Source organism: Telopea speciosissima, chromosome 2, assembly GCF_018873765.1.
Source record: "Telopea speciosissima isolate NSW1024214 ecotype Mountain lineage chromosome 2, Tspe_v1, whole genome shotgun sequence".
NCBI lineage: Eukaryota > Viridiplantae > Streptophyta > Magnoliopsida > Proteales > Proteaceae > Telopea > Telopea speciosissima.
The window spans coordinates 76,619,187-76,631,609 of NC_057917.1; the positions used below are offsets into that span (position 1 = coordinate 76,619,187).

General features: G+C 39.1%; 1 protein-coding gene across 4 annotated transcripts; it reads left to right on the forward strand.

Annotated features, from left to right (window-relative positions):
* Positions 1-2,605: 2,605 nt before the first annotated feature.
* Positions 2,606-10,871, forward strand: LOC122649865 (transcription initiation factor TFIID subunit 13-like). 4 transcript variants are annotated; one of them, XM_043843118.1, is made up of 6 exons: positions 2,606-2,761; positions 2,985-3,124; positions 3,239-3,276; positions 9,977-10,036; positions 10,132-10,206; positions 10,607-10,871. In XM_043843118.1, exons 2-6 carry the CDS (start codon positions 3,022-3,024, stop codon positions 10,712-10,714), a joined length of 384 nt encoding a protein of 127 aa, XP_043699053.1. In that variant the 5' UTR covers positions 2,606-2,761; positions 2,985-3,021; the 3' UTR covers positions 10,715-10,871. The 4 variants fall into 4 exon arrangements, with proteins under 4 accessions (XP_043699053.1, XP_043699052.1, XP_043699051.1 ...); XM_043843117.1 differs by having other exon boundaries at positions 2,607-2,764; positions 2,994-3,124; XM_043843116.1 differs by having other exon boundaries at positions 2,607-2,758; positions 2,994-3,124.
* Positions 10,872-12,423: the final 1,552 nt, after the last annotated feature.

The following is a 12,423-nucleotide window of genomic DNA, read 5'->3' on the forward strand; positions in this document are numbered from 1 at the left end:
ATTCCAAGCTTTGATTTTTATGTATCAAACTTTCTATTATTTACAGAGTAAGAATTGTAATTATGAAATGCCTTCTTGTGATTTTGTATATCACCTTAGCACAGTTTAAATGCATGTAATTGATCATTTGTAATAAAATGATAAAAATATATATATTCTTTAAATTAAGTTAAATAATGAATGTGTTGAGAATAAAATGTGTATAATGGGTTTTTTATGCACTTATCTATGGTATAAGTAAGTCATTCATTTTGACAAGTTTAAACCATCCCTACGCTTATACTACGTTAGTCTAAATAATTAATTATGGACCAAGTTTTCCTCCACCTATAGAGGACGGTTCACCACCATCCTACGGTTTGCAAACCCCTCCTAGGGTTTAGTGTGTTCCAAAATTCCATCTCGATAGCCTCTTCCGCCCTACGGTGAATGGGAACCGTGAGTGGGGAAAACTCGGTCCATTAATTATTATTGAATACATAGATTGCCACCAAACTTATATTACAAGGAAAAATCTATACATTATCGTAATACTCTTTTACTTAGGTAATTGCATTTAGTTTCTAACCAAAAAAGGTAATTGCATCTATTATATGTGGAGACAAAAAACTTAGTTAACTTCAAAACCTTCAATATTACAACTGATCTATGACCACCCTCTATCATTAACGAGCCCTTTGGATCCTCCGATAGAATGCTGGGGGGAGCTCAGATACAAGTGTATTTCAATTGCTGAAAGGTACGCACCTATTATGTTCACCATTCCTATGGATGTTGGCTTCAAGTGGTGACCTCAATGGTCGTCTTCTCCTATTAGGAGTTTGACTTCTGGCAAGAGTCACAAGGTATGGACTCCCTTACACCGCAGGGAATGGGATATTTTCTCTTTATGCGTGTGGGATCGAGCCATACTTTTAGCTAGGTATGGATGATATGATTCAAAATGACTTTCTATCTCGCCTTTGGGCATTTAAGCATGAATTACTTGAGTGGGTAATAGTTTTTGAGAAAGTGAACACCACTCGGTCATGCAACGCACGCCACCCATGCTCCCAAACACAGGGGTGCGTGTAATTACCATCACAACCCGTGGAAAGATGGTCATTACCATCTTTCCAGACGTGCTGCAGTCATTATGCGCTCGCAAACCTAAAGGTCATGCAACCCAAAGATGTTTAGTAAAATCACGAGAAAGAAACAAATGATAATCCATCTAAAAAATAAATAAAACAAATAACACTAAAGTTGTGTTTGGAATGCATTCTAGGTTGATTTTGTATTTTTAGACGATCAAAACAACTATTTTATCAGCCAAGAATACAAAATTGACTCATAATGCATAGCAAACGCTGTCTAAGAATATCAACCTGCAAGTGGCGAGATGATTTAGCCTTGGTTAGAACCCCTCCTACTAATAACTTCCACAAAAACATTACAAACTTCAGATAAATCTTGAGAGACCACACCATTTTCCTAGCACGATAGATATCCGGGCTTATAGAGGCACAAACATGGTTTTTAATCAACAGATTAGCTCCTATTTTAGTTAGCATTTTTTTCATTTCTTGTAAAAAGGACAAATCCAAAGATTAGAAAAATGAATGTTTACTCAACATAGTTTTTAAAAAGCATTAATAACATAACATGGAAAGACAGAGTTGATCAAAAGCGCATCCAAGTCCCATCAATAATTAGATCACTAACTTTAGACAAATAAGGAACTAAGGTCACTGAGTTAGGAATCAAAGACCCCCCCCCCACTTGCGAATACACCAGATAGAGGAAATAAGGCAAAATCAATACTATGCCACATGGGAGACTCATGCACTAAGGAAGTATAAGGATAATATTTTGAGTTTAAAAGAGAAACACCCAAAGTGTCCTGATTGGTAAGAAATCTTCAAACTAATTTAATTTTTGAAAAACACCCCTCAATTTTGAAATTTTTTTGCATGCTTCATGGGGTTCTTAAAAGTTAACACATGCTCCCATTCCATTAGTTTAGGATTAACAATGTTAAAATCTAAAGATAAAGTGACAAAAACAGCCTTACAAGAAAAAAAATGCAAATCATCTTTCCCAAAGTGACAAAAATGCTCTTGTAACTAAAAAAAACCTGCAACTCATCTTCCCCAAATCATTGAGGGTTTGAAAAAAAAATGGATGAAAGATAAATGAGGAAACGTGAAAGGCTGGTTTGGTAAGATGTTCATAGGCAACTTGCAACTCATCTTTCCTTTTTTCAAACCTAAACAATTTGGGGAAATTAGGGGAAGATGAGTTGCAATTTTTTTTTGCTTCTTATTACGGCATTTTTGTCCGTTTATCCCTTGATTTTAACGTTGTTTGTCTAAACTAAAGGAACGGATGCATGTGTTAACTTTTAAGAACCTCAAGAGGGATGCAGAATTTTCCACAATTGAGCCGTGTTTTTATAATTACGTGATACCTCAGGGAGCTCCGTGAAAAAAACCCTTACTATAAAGACTCAATGGATTACGGAAGACTGACACTGACAGAGACTTCGAGAAACCCAAACCACAAGGGGAGAAGAAGAATAGTTAAGAAGAGAATTGATGTAGATCAAACGCTTCTGCTTTGCCTTGCTACAGCTTTGAAACGTCAAAACCAACGAAAGTTATCAGAAGCTTGCAGCCTATCTTCTCCCGTAGTTGTTCGGTATCTATTTGGAGTTCAAAAGGAATCGAAGCTCAGTCTGTCTGCAAAGTCGATCACGAACTGTATTTGGAGCTTTTAGGTTAATGTAAGTTATTATCTGCTCTTCTCATGAATCACATTCAATCCTTTTGCTATTAATTCCGCTCATACTTAGTGATGATCCCCTAATCTGATATTGCGGTCTATGGTTTATTTAGTCCCTGTTCGGTGTTCCGGTCAAGTTCCATTGCTTCGTTTGTATAGTATCAGGTATACATATTCAAGGAGTTTGTTTGTGTTTTTTAATTTATGAGTCTTGGTGATTCTTAATACAGTTTACTCTTAGGTAGTTCAACAGCTGAGATGCATAATTCTTCAACTGGATCGACTTCCAAGCCGAAAGCTAGCTTGTCAGTGAGTTCTGACGTGTCTTTCAAGCGCAAGCGAGGAGTATTTCAGAAAGATTGTAAGATAGGACTTAGTTACTTGTTTTAATAATGATTACTTTTTCCTTTTTTGTCCTTTCAACCCCTCACCGTCGAGTTACTAACATTTGCTTTCTTTGCTGATGTTGCTACAGTGCAGCACATGATGTATGGTTTTGGAGATGATCCCAACGTAAGAATAACATTATTCTTTAATTTCAGTCTTTTAAGTTATATTGTTGACGTATTTATTTATGGTTTATTCAGCCATCCTAAGTTCAGCAGTTAGTTTGGTTTGAATGTTTAGTGTTCAAGTGGAAACTAGTGTTGGTTTAGTCTCTCTCCTGGTTTCCAGATGAGTCCATGATGCTGTATTTGGGAGTGGTGATCTTCTATGTTTCTTTTGATAGAAAAAGAAATGGGAGAATGTTCTCTGTGCCGCTGCAGCCTGCGCCCAGGCACATGGGCCTGCCACTCAGGGGGGCAGGGTGGTCATTGTGCCCACCCCCATGTGCCTGGGCGCAGCCTGCGCTGCGGCACAGAGAACAGTGGCCCGAAAGAAATATATTCGAAGATCAGAAAATATTTACAATATTAACCTTTGAGGTATTGTTTAACTTATCCTCAATGGCTTTGAGAGCTAATTTCCGAAGTATCTCAACCAGAAGTTCATCATTACGTAAACTAAAAAACTGGGAGCAATGTTCTAGGGGATTGTGATATTGTTAGAGGGGTGAAGATACTTGTGCAAGTCTATGTTGCAGCAGCAAACTTCTTGAAGGTTGATCTTAGTTTGTCTGGCTGCTTTCCATCCCTCTAGGAGCCCTATAAGTTCAGCCTCCGCCTTGTCTGAAGTAGGATGAGAACCTGCAGAAGTTAGATTATTTTGGCCATGTATCAAAATGGAAAAAGCCCAACCGGTTAAGTTTAGCTTCGGGTCAGAAATGCTTGCGCATATTAAAACAGACCAGTGTACATTAAGGTTAGAAGCATATTGAGAAAGGGTATAATTAGATAGAGATGTTAATCCATGAAAAGGAGAAGGAGATAAGTCGGTGAGGGGAATATTCAGGTCACAGAGCCATGTAGTTACAGACCGGAGAACCAAGGTAGGATCGGCCTTCGGCCTTCGCCAAGCCATGAACCACATTGTTTCTTACATGCCAAAAGAAATAACAAGTAATTATAAAAACTGAAAAAAACCAAAGAGAAGATTGTTTGTCTAATGCTCTGGAGTGAAATAGAGAGACACAGACACATAGTCGAGCTAGAGAGGGGCTAGAGAGAAGCTCTGTTCTCAGTCCGAGAGGGCCAGATGCCCAGATATGCTTAGTCCAATCACATGAAAGAAAAAGATGCCACAAGGACTCATCACAAGAACCACATAAAACACATGCAGTATCGATCGCCGCCCATTTCGAGAGCTTAGCTTTGATAGGTAGCCCTGCATTTAAGACATGCCAAAAGAATATTTTAAACTTCGGATGTATCTTAAGTATCTAGAAAAAGCGCCACCATCTAGCAAAGTTGGGCTTAGGGCGTGAATTGGAAATGAATTTAACAGCCAGTTGGGTGGAAACCTCTCCTGAATTAGAAAGGGTGCATCTCCATTGATCATCACTATCTAAAATTGGGATCTTTAAAATTTCATCAATAAATATAGAAGGAAATAATTGAGAGAGTAAATCAATGTTCCAATAAAAAGAAGAAGTCAGATTCCCTACCAATTGGATGGACGGAGAGGAGATCAGAGAAGTAGAGAACATGGTAGAGAGCAACCAGGTATTGTTGGTATCCAAGGGTCATACCAACAGTTCGTATTTATACCAAAGCCAATTTTCCTCTAGACCAAAGACTTGAGGGTTGGTAGCATAGTGCATATACTGTTCCAGGTCCAGGTACCTTTCCTTTTAAAAGTTTTTTGGGTCAAAGATGAAGTATGGGGATAATACCTTGCTTTAAGCACCTTTGCCCATGGGGATCACTCCTCATTTAGGAGTGGTCATCCCAGTTTTAGGATCAAAGCTTGGTTGTGGGTCAGGGGTCTCATTATAGCCTATTTTTATATATTGTTTATTTGTTCTTGTTAAACCTTTGCATAGATTTTACTAGATTAAACTAAGACCAGCTCTTTCTGGTTTTTCCCTCTCTGGTTTAATTGAATCAGATTTCATACCGTGGCCTATCAAAATGCGGATACTCATAAGCGTATTTTAATAGGGAAAATTTCTTCTCTAAGATGGAGCAACTGGTCTAATGCAATCCTTGTTTCTGAACCCCTAAATTTGGATCTCTGTGGGCCCACTAGTGACAAACAAGTCAAATCGAATGAGTAGTGGCAGCTTTGTAAATATTCAGAACAGTTTAGAACGTTTTTGGAAATTGGAAGAAGTAAATATGAATTCGGCAAATCAGTAAATAAAACTTAGAGAAAAGGACGAATCTGGAGTTTTAAAACAAGGACGGGGATGATCAGGAATAAGTTTAGAAAGTAGGTGGTTTGTGCAAATTATAAGAATTGTCTTTAAGGGTAAATATCAAATCTTAAGCTGACCCCATTTAGTTGGGATAAGTCTGAGTTGAGTTGGTAAATATCAAAACTTAAAGTCTTCTTCTTCCTTGTTAAACAGAACCCAACAGAAGAACCAGAATTAGTTCGAATGATAGACTCTCTCATATGTTTTTCAATTGGACTGAAACTTTAGGGGTGGAATCCCCCAGCCCTATGAGCAAAACCAGTCCAGCAAATATTATTTTGATGGGGCTGGAATGGTGCGATGAGCAGTTGCCCAGAACAGACTATCAACCATATGTAGGATTATTCTGGCTTTGAAACTTAAGATAATCACTAGAATTCAAGATAACTAGACAAATAAATCTCAGATATGAAATTTGGGGGCAACCCCATCAGTATATATTCAGATATGGAGGTGTTATGCTAGCTGAAAGTTGTCGTGACAACTGGGTACTGCCCAGTTGCAGAACAGGTTAGACTAGGGTCTTGAAATCTAAAAGGAACAACTAGATTAGTGAAGAACACAGACAAGGGTAATAAAGAAGTAGTAGAACAGAACCTGAGAATATGGGGTTGAATAGGGAATGGAGAAGAGGAAGGAACTTTGTAATATCAACCAATAGTCAAACCACAGTAGTAATCTATTCATTCCAATCTCAAAAGTACTCTCCATGGACCTGCTTACATATATAACGGAAAAATGAAAAAAAGTGGCCTAATCAAACTCACTGACTAAAGTAGAGTTTTTTTTGGGGTGATATACTGAAGTAGAGTTTGAACTTTGAATAAACTCCACAATTCTATCTTACGAGCAGATAGTTAGTAAAGTTGTTTGTTTTGTTTTTAAGTTTTGCACGCCTCTATGGTTAGAATCCTGTGTGTTTTCTCTGTATCCCATTTTTTCAAAGTTTTATAATGCATAGTAACTTTTTGTGTGTAGAAAAAAAGTTTTGGGATTGTGCAATTGCATATCTTTTTCTATGCAAACACATGAGAAAAATACATTACCTTTATTTCGAATTATGGAGTCAAGGTCATCCCTGTTATCATTGCAATGCAGCTGTTAGAGTTCCTTAACTAATGTCTTTATGTATTCTTGTTAGAGCTCTTCCCTTTTCTTCAAACCTGCCAATTTCTTTTTCCCTTTCCATAATCCCCTACAGAAAAAAAAAATGGTAATTGGATTTTCACCTTTTTTCGAAAGGAAATGAAAGGCCGTGATGGAGATATTTTTAGTTTCCTTCGGCATCACCCATATTTGAGTGAAGCAGAAAATAAAGTGAAAACAAAACTGCTTGAAAGACTTCATGGTCTAGAAATATATGGTATGAGTGCTCTTCTGCATGTTCACACATTACATATTGTTGGACAGCTGCAGTCGGCGAGCCAAGTCGTACATTACCAAGGGCAATGATTCAAATGAGGCTTCTTATAAAGTTTCAATTGGGAGTGTCTCTCTCTCCCCCCCTCTCTCTCTCAAACTTAAATACCACTTTAAAGAAAGAAATATACTAGTGACATAGGAACCTTTGTGAGAATGTTAATTGTATTAGTGTATCATAAATACTAAAATACCACAAAGATTTCATCTCTGTTTTTGTTTGAAAGTGATGTGTGTATGTCCTGCATAGCACTATCTCTGCTTCTGTAAATTGTTTTGACCATTAATGCGTTGTTCTGACAATTTATTCTTAATGGTATCCGTCAAGGTTGCCCCCTCTCTCCATATCTCTTCACCTTGGCCCTTGAAGTCTTACCCAAAAGTATCCAATCTCGCACGGACAGGCATCTTATTATCCCTTTTCTCAAATGTAAGGCCTTAAACCTCTCCCATCTTTCCTTTGCCGATGACCTAATGCTCTTCTTCAAAGTTGACTCTCCTTCAGTTTAGTCTACCTTGACCTGTTTCAGGGAGTTTGAGGGCATGTTGGGGCTTTGTATCAATCTTTCAAAGTCCCTCCTTTTCCTGTCGGGGGTTTTGATGATCTCAAGTCTACCTTGAAAGAGTTGTCTGGGAATCTTCCTGTCAACTACCTGGGGTTGCCTTTGATCCCCTCTAGATTGACTGCGCACCGCTGTACCCCTATGCTTGATCTTATGCGCAAGAGACTCCAGCTATGGAAAGACAAGTTATTATCCTTTGTGAGCTATCTTGAGTTGATCAGACCGATTCTTCAGTCTACATATCTCTACTGGTCAGGCATCTTTGGTATTCCTCAGGCTGTTATTGCAAAGCTTGAAGCTCTCATGTGCTCTTTTCTTTGGAAGGGTTCAGAGTGCTCTAGATACCTTCATGCCATCATCCACTAGACTATGGTTACCCTGGGCATCCTTCTTCATTCAGTTGGTGACAGAACTATTTATAGATTGGGCTCCCATAGACTTGCATGGTCTCAAATATCATTCGCAGTGCTTCTTGGGACCCCCCTCCCATTCCCCCCCGTTTGGGCCACTTATGGTCTACCCTCTTGGGTATCCCTAGGGAGACTTTCTGGTAGAGGCGATATGGTCGCTTGGTTCGCTTCCCTCTTCAGGCCTGTTAAGCTTGAAGTCTGCTTGGGACCTTCTCAAACCTAGAGGGTCGGTGGTCACTCAGCGCAATTTGGCTTGGTTTCTTAGACATATTCCTTATCACAACTTCACAGCTTGGAGAGCTTTTAGATACTGCCTGCCGATGCAGTCTTTTCTCATTTAGAGGTTCATCCCTGTGGCCCCTTCTTGCATCCTATGTTCATGGAACAAGAACTCGACGAGATCTCGCTAAAAATTTGGTTTTTTGAGAAGGTGAGACGAGATGCGTTACAATATCTCGGCGAGATCTTGGTCAAGATCTCAATCTTGGTTTGATCGAAATCTCGGTTCAATTAAGCATCTGGCCTAGTATAAATAGTGCAGATCTCGACCGAGATCAGTCGAGATCTCATTGGTCTCGACAGAGAATACATAGAATACCCAAATTGTATGATTTTGCTCCCATTTTCCTCCAAAAATTCGTCGGATTGCGTAGAGAAGCTGCATCCAGCATCAGTATGACTATGGCCATGAGAGCCGGTTCCAAATATAGTGGCTATAATCAGTTTAGGCAGCCACAGTCAGTACACTCTGCACATGAGTTCGTCGGAGCACCGAGTCAAGTTTTGTGGACGACATATTCACAGTCCCAACCCAGTCATACATGTCGATGGTATTTCAACAGTTTGGTGGTAGTAGCGAGTGGATCGATCTCATCGCAACAACCTCTTCCATACCCTAGGGTAGGGCACCTTCAGTTAGTTGATGACAACACTTATATGACTTCTATGGAAGATTATGTACGATTCTTCAGCAGCACTATGACATGGGAATCCTATGTGGCACATTCAGATGAATACTTGATTCGGCAGTATGGCTTGGGATGATAGATTTATATGTTAAGATTGGTATATTTTACACTTTTACATTTCTAATGCTTATTTAAGTTGTTTTATATTAATTGTATGCTTTGATTGCTTTTTATTACTAAATTATGTGTAGAATAGGGTCTATTAGTACATCGTAGCCTACCAAACTAGGGTCCGAAGTCAAACTCCTATTTGGACTTTGATTTTGGACAATCTGATAGTGCCATTGTGTTTAAATGGCCTAAAATAGGCTGTATACCAAGTTTCATGACCAAACTTGGTCAAAAACCCACCAAAACCAGCTACCAAGTTCCAAAAATAAAAAATAAAAAATGCACCAACTCGCTGAGATCTCGGTCCAACTCGGTTTTATGGCTGGGCGAAACCAGTACTGAAACCGAGTTCTCGAACCATGCCTATGTTGGAATGGGATTGAGGATGTAGATCAGCTCTTCTTCAGCTGCCCATTCTCTTCTAGCATTTGGTCTTGGATCCTTGCTCGTTGTTGGTAGACATGAATTTTTGGAGGTTCCTCAGTTTGTAATCGAGTGGGCAAGCTTGCTTTCAGCGCCACCATCCATCATATTTGGATGGAGCACAACCTTAGAAGATGAACTTCCAACTCCAGATCGTTCCATCAGATTTGGGACTACATCTCCTTTGACATTAGAAGCAAATTATCTGCGATGCCTCTTAGATTTATAGGCTCTCCTAAGAACAGAGTCAACAGACATTGTATCTTCGTGGAATCTCCCCCCTAGCTCCTTTGAGGGTGTGCTGTATTTGTCCTTTTTCTTCTCTTCTTGTTTTTTTGTTTCCTCTTTGGGGCCCCGTTTTATTTGGTAATAAATTTTTTATTCACCCAAAAAAAAATAAAATTATTTGCTTCATTATTTTACAATGGTTGTAGTCTAAGATACTAAAGGTGTTTTGACCTCTCTTATACTAATTTTTATTATTAATAAGCCTGTCTGTTAACTTTTTGTTCTCTTCTGCAGCCGCTTCCAGAAACTGTTGCACTTCTAGAGGACATCGTTGTCGAATACGTCACAGATCTGGTAAACAAGGCTGATCTCTATTTTTTATTGACAGCTAATGCTTGGATTTGTCCTTGTAATCATGGCTTTCATCTGTGATGCTAACATATTTGCAGGTGCATAAAGCCCAAGATATTGCAACAAAAAGGGGGAAGCTTTTGACTGAGGATTTCCTATTTCTAATCCGCAAGGTACCTTGTGGTTCCTATGATTCTCTTTTAGTATGCACTATGCAGAATTTTCTTCCTGTGGTGGATGGTTGTGTTTTTTTCTAGCTGTGGTTTTGTGTAGATTGTTAAGTCATTGATCTTCACTCTCAGAAATCCATACTTGACTATGCAACGCCTTGCATGGGGTGATAAACACCATTTGTCCTCTTGTCCAATGTTTCTTCCATGCTTGTTTCCCCATGCTAGGTCAACAAATTTCAATAGAAATTTATGGAATAGTTCTTCTAGAGATGTTAACTACTTTTATGGTGCTTTTGCTGATACTTGATTGATGATTTGATTATTGGATCTATTAGATTTTGTCTTTTGATGTTTCAAAATTTGCAACATGCTAACACCATCTAACTATATGATGCTACAGGATTTGCCAAAACTTCATCGGTGTACGGAACTTCTGTCTATGAATGAGGAGCTAAAACAAGCAAGGAAGGCTTTTGAAGTAGACGAAGAGAAGCTGGCAGCAGATTGAAATGGGTGTACTCTGAAATCTGAATGTGTACCCTGAAATCTGGATTGCTTCTTTTTCTTGTGCTGCTGCACTTGATTTGGGCCTCTGAAATGTATGATTGCTTTGTAAATTATAGTTTTCTGTTTCTATAAATCTATAGGTTATGTCTGTTATAGAATTTTTTTCCCTGTTTCAATTATAACTGCAACTGCTAAGTTTCTCGAGGCCTTAAATGGATATCTCTGTAACTAAGTAAGTAATCTCTCAAAAGGTCATCAGATCTTTATGCAGCTATTTTCATATATGTCATTATATCACTTGGTGACATATATTACATTTTCATTCATAATTCAAAATAAACCTACTTTGCTTTGTCTGCAATCTTCTAGGTGATTTACTTCATCAATAACATGTTTTGAGGGGCCTCGCCCCCATTGGGAGGGGGGTGGGATTAATTTTACTTCTCTTTATTGTAACACATTTCAAAGTCTTCTGCGCTTATTTTTGTTAACAAACGTCAATAGGCTATTTTTTGAAGTCTTTCTAAAACAAAGAAGAGAAAAGATGATCCGTTAACTAAATGAGCTTAAATTCCAAGTAGTATGGGAACAATCATCAACAATTGAAACAAAGTAGCGATAGCCAAATAAAGATGTAGTGGAAGCGGGTCCCCAAATATGAATATGCACCATATGAAAAGGAATAGTAGATTTATTGCCATGATAGGGATAAGAATAACAACAATGTTCGGCAAACATACATGGTTCACACTGAAAAACATGGGAAGAAGGAAACAAGTATGGCAACTGCTTTTTCATTACAACAAAAGAAGGATGGCCTAAAAGTTGATGCCAAAGCATCATAGAATCAACAATACTGCTGTCACCACGTCCACACACACAAGACTGAGCAGTAGGCAAAAAGGATGTTCTGGGTTCAGGGTTCAAGAAGGTAGAGCCCTTTCTTCCCATGTCCACTGCCAATAATACTCTTCGTAACCAAATCCTGAAAAAGACAATGAGAAGAAGAAGGTGACACAACAATTCAAGGATTTGGTTAGGTGGCTCATAGATAAGAGGTTAGTGGCAAAATTAGGAACATGAAGAACACAGTCAAAAGAAATAGAAGAAGTGACATGAACACTACCATTACCTGAAATAGAAGAAAGGGAACCATCAATGACCCTAACCTTATCCCTACCAGAGCAAACAGGATATGAATCATACTATTGAGACATACCAATGATATGACTGGTGGCGCCAGAGTCAATAACCCAAGAAGAGGCCGTGGAAGGAGAAATGTATATGCTTGCTAGTTTGAAGCCGACGAGGCTGACATTGTAGGTGTAAAAGAAGAGCTACCCAGCTGTGACAGAACCCTGCGAAATGCTGTAATATCCTCTCGAGTGAGGGAATTGTGTTCTGCTTGTAATCCAGATGGGTACCCCACAGGCTCGGTCTCAACTGTCATAGTGTGGGTTCTAGCTCCCCCTCTCCTTCCACCACGTATACCAGGGGGATGGCCATGAAGCACCCAACACCTCTCTCTAGTGTGCCCAAATTTCCCACAGTGGTTACATCTGAGTCTATCTCCGTCATCCCCACGGGTGGCCTTAAGCCTCTTCCTCCACCTGTCCAGTCTCTGTGGGAGCTAGAGGTATGTGCAGATCACTTAAGGAAGGTATAATCTCCATGTCCACTCTTCTAGTTTCCTCACTTTGCAAGCCGCTA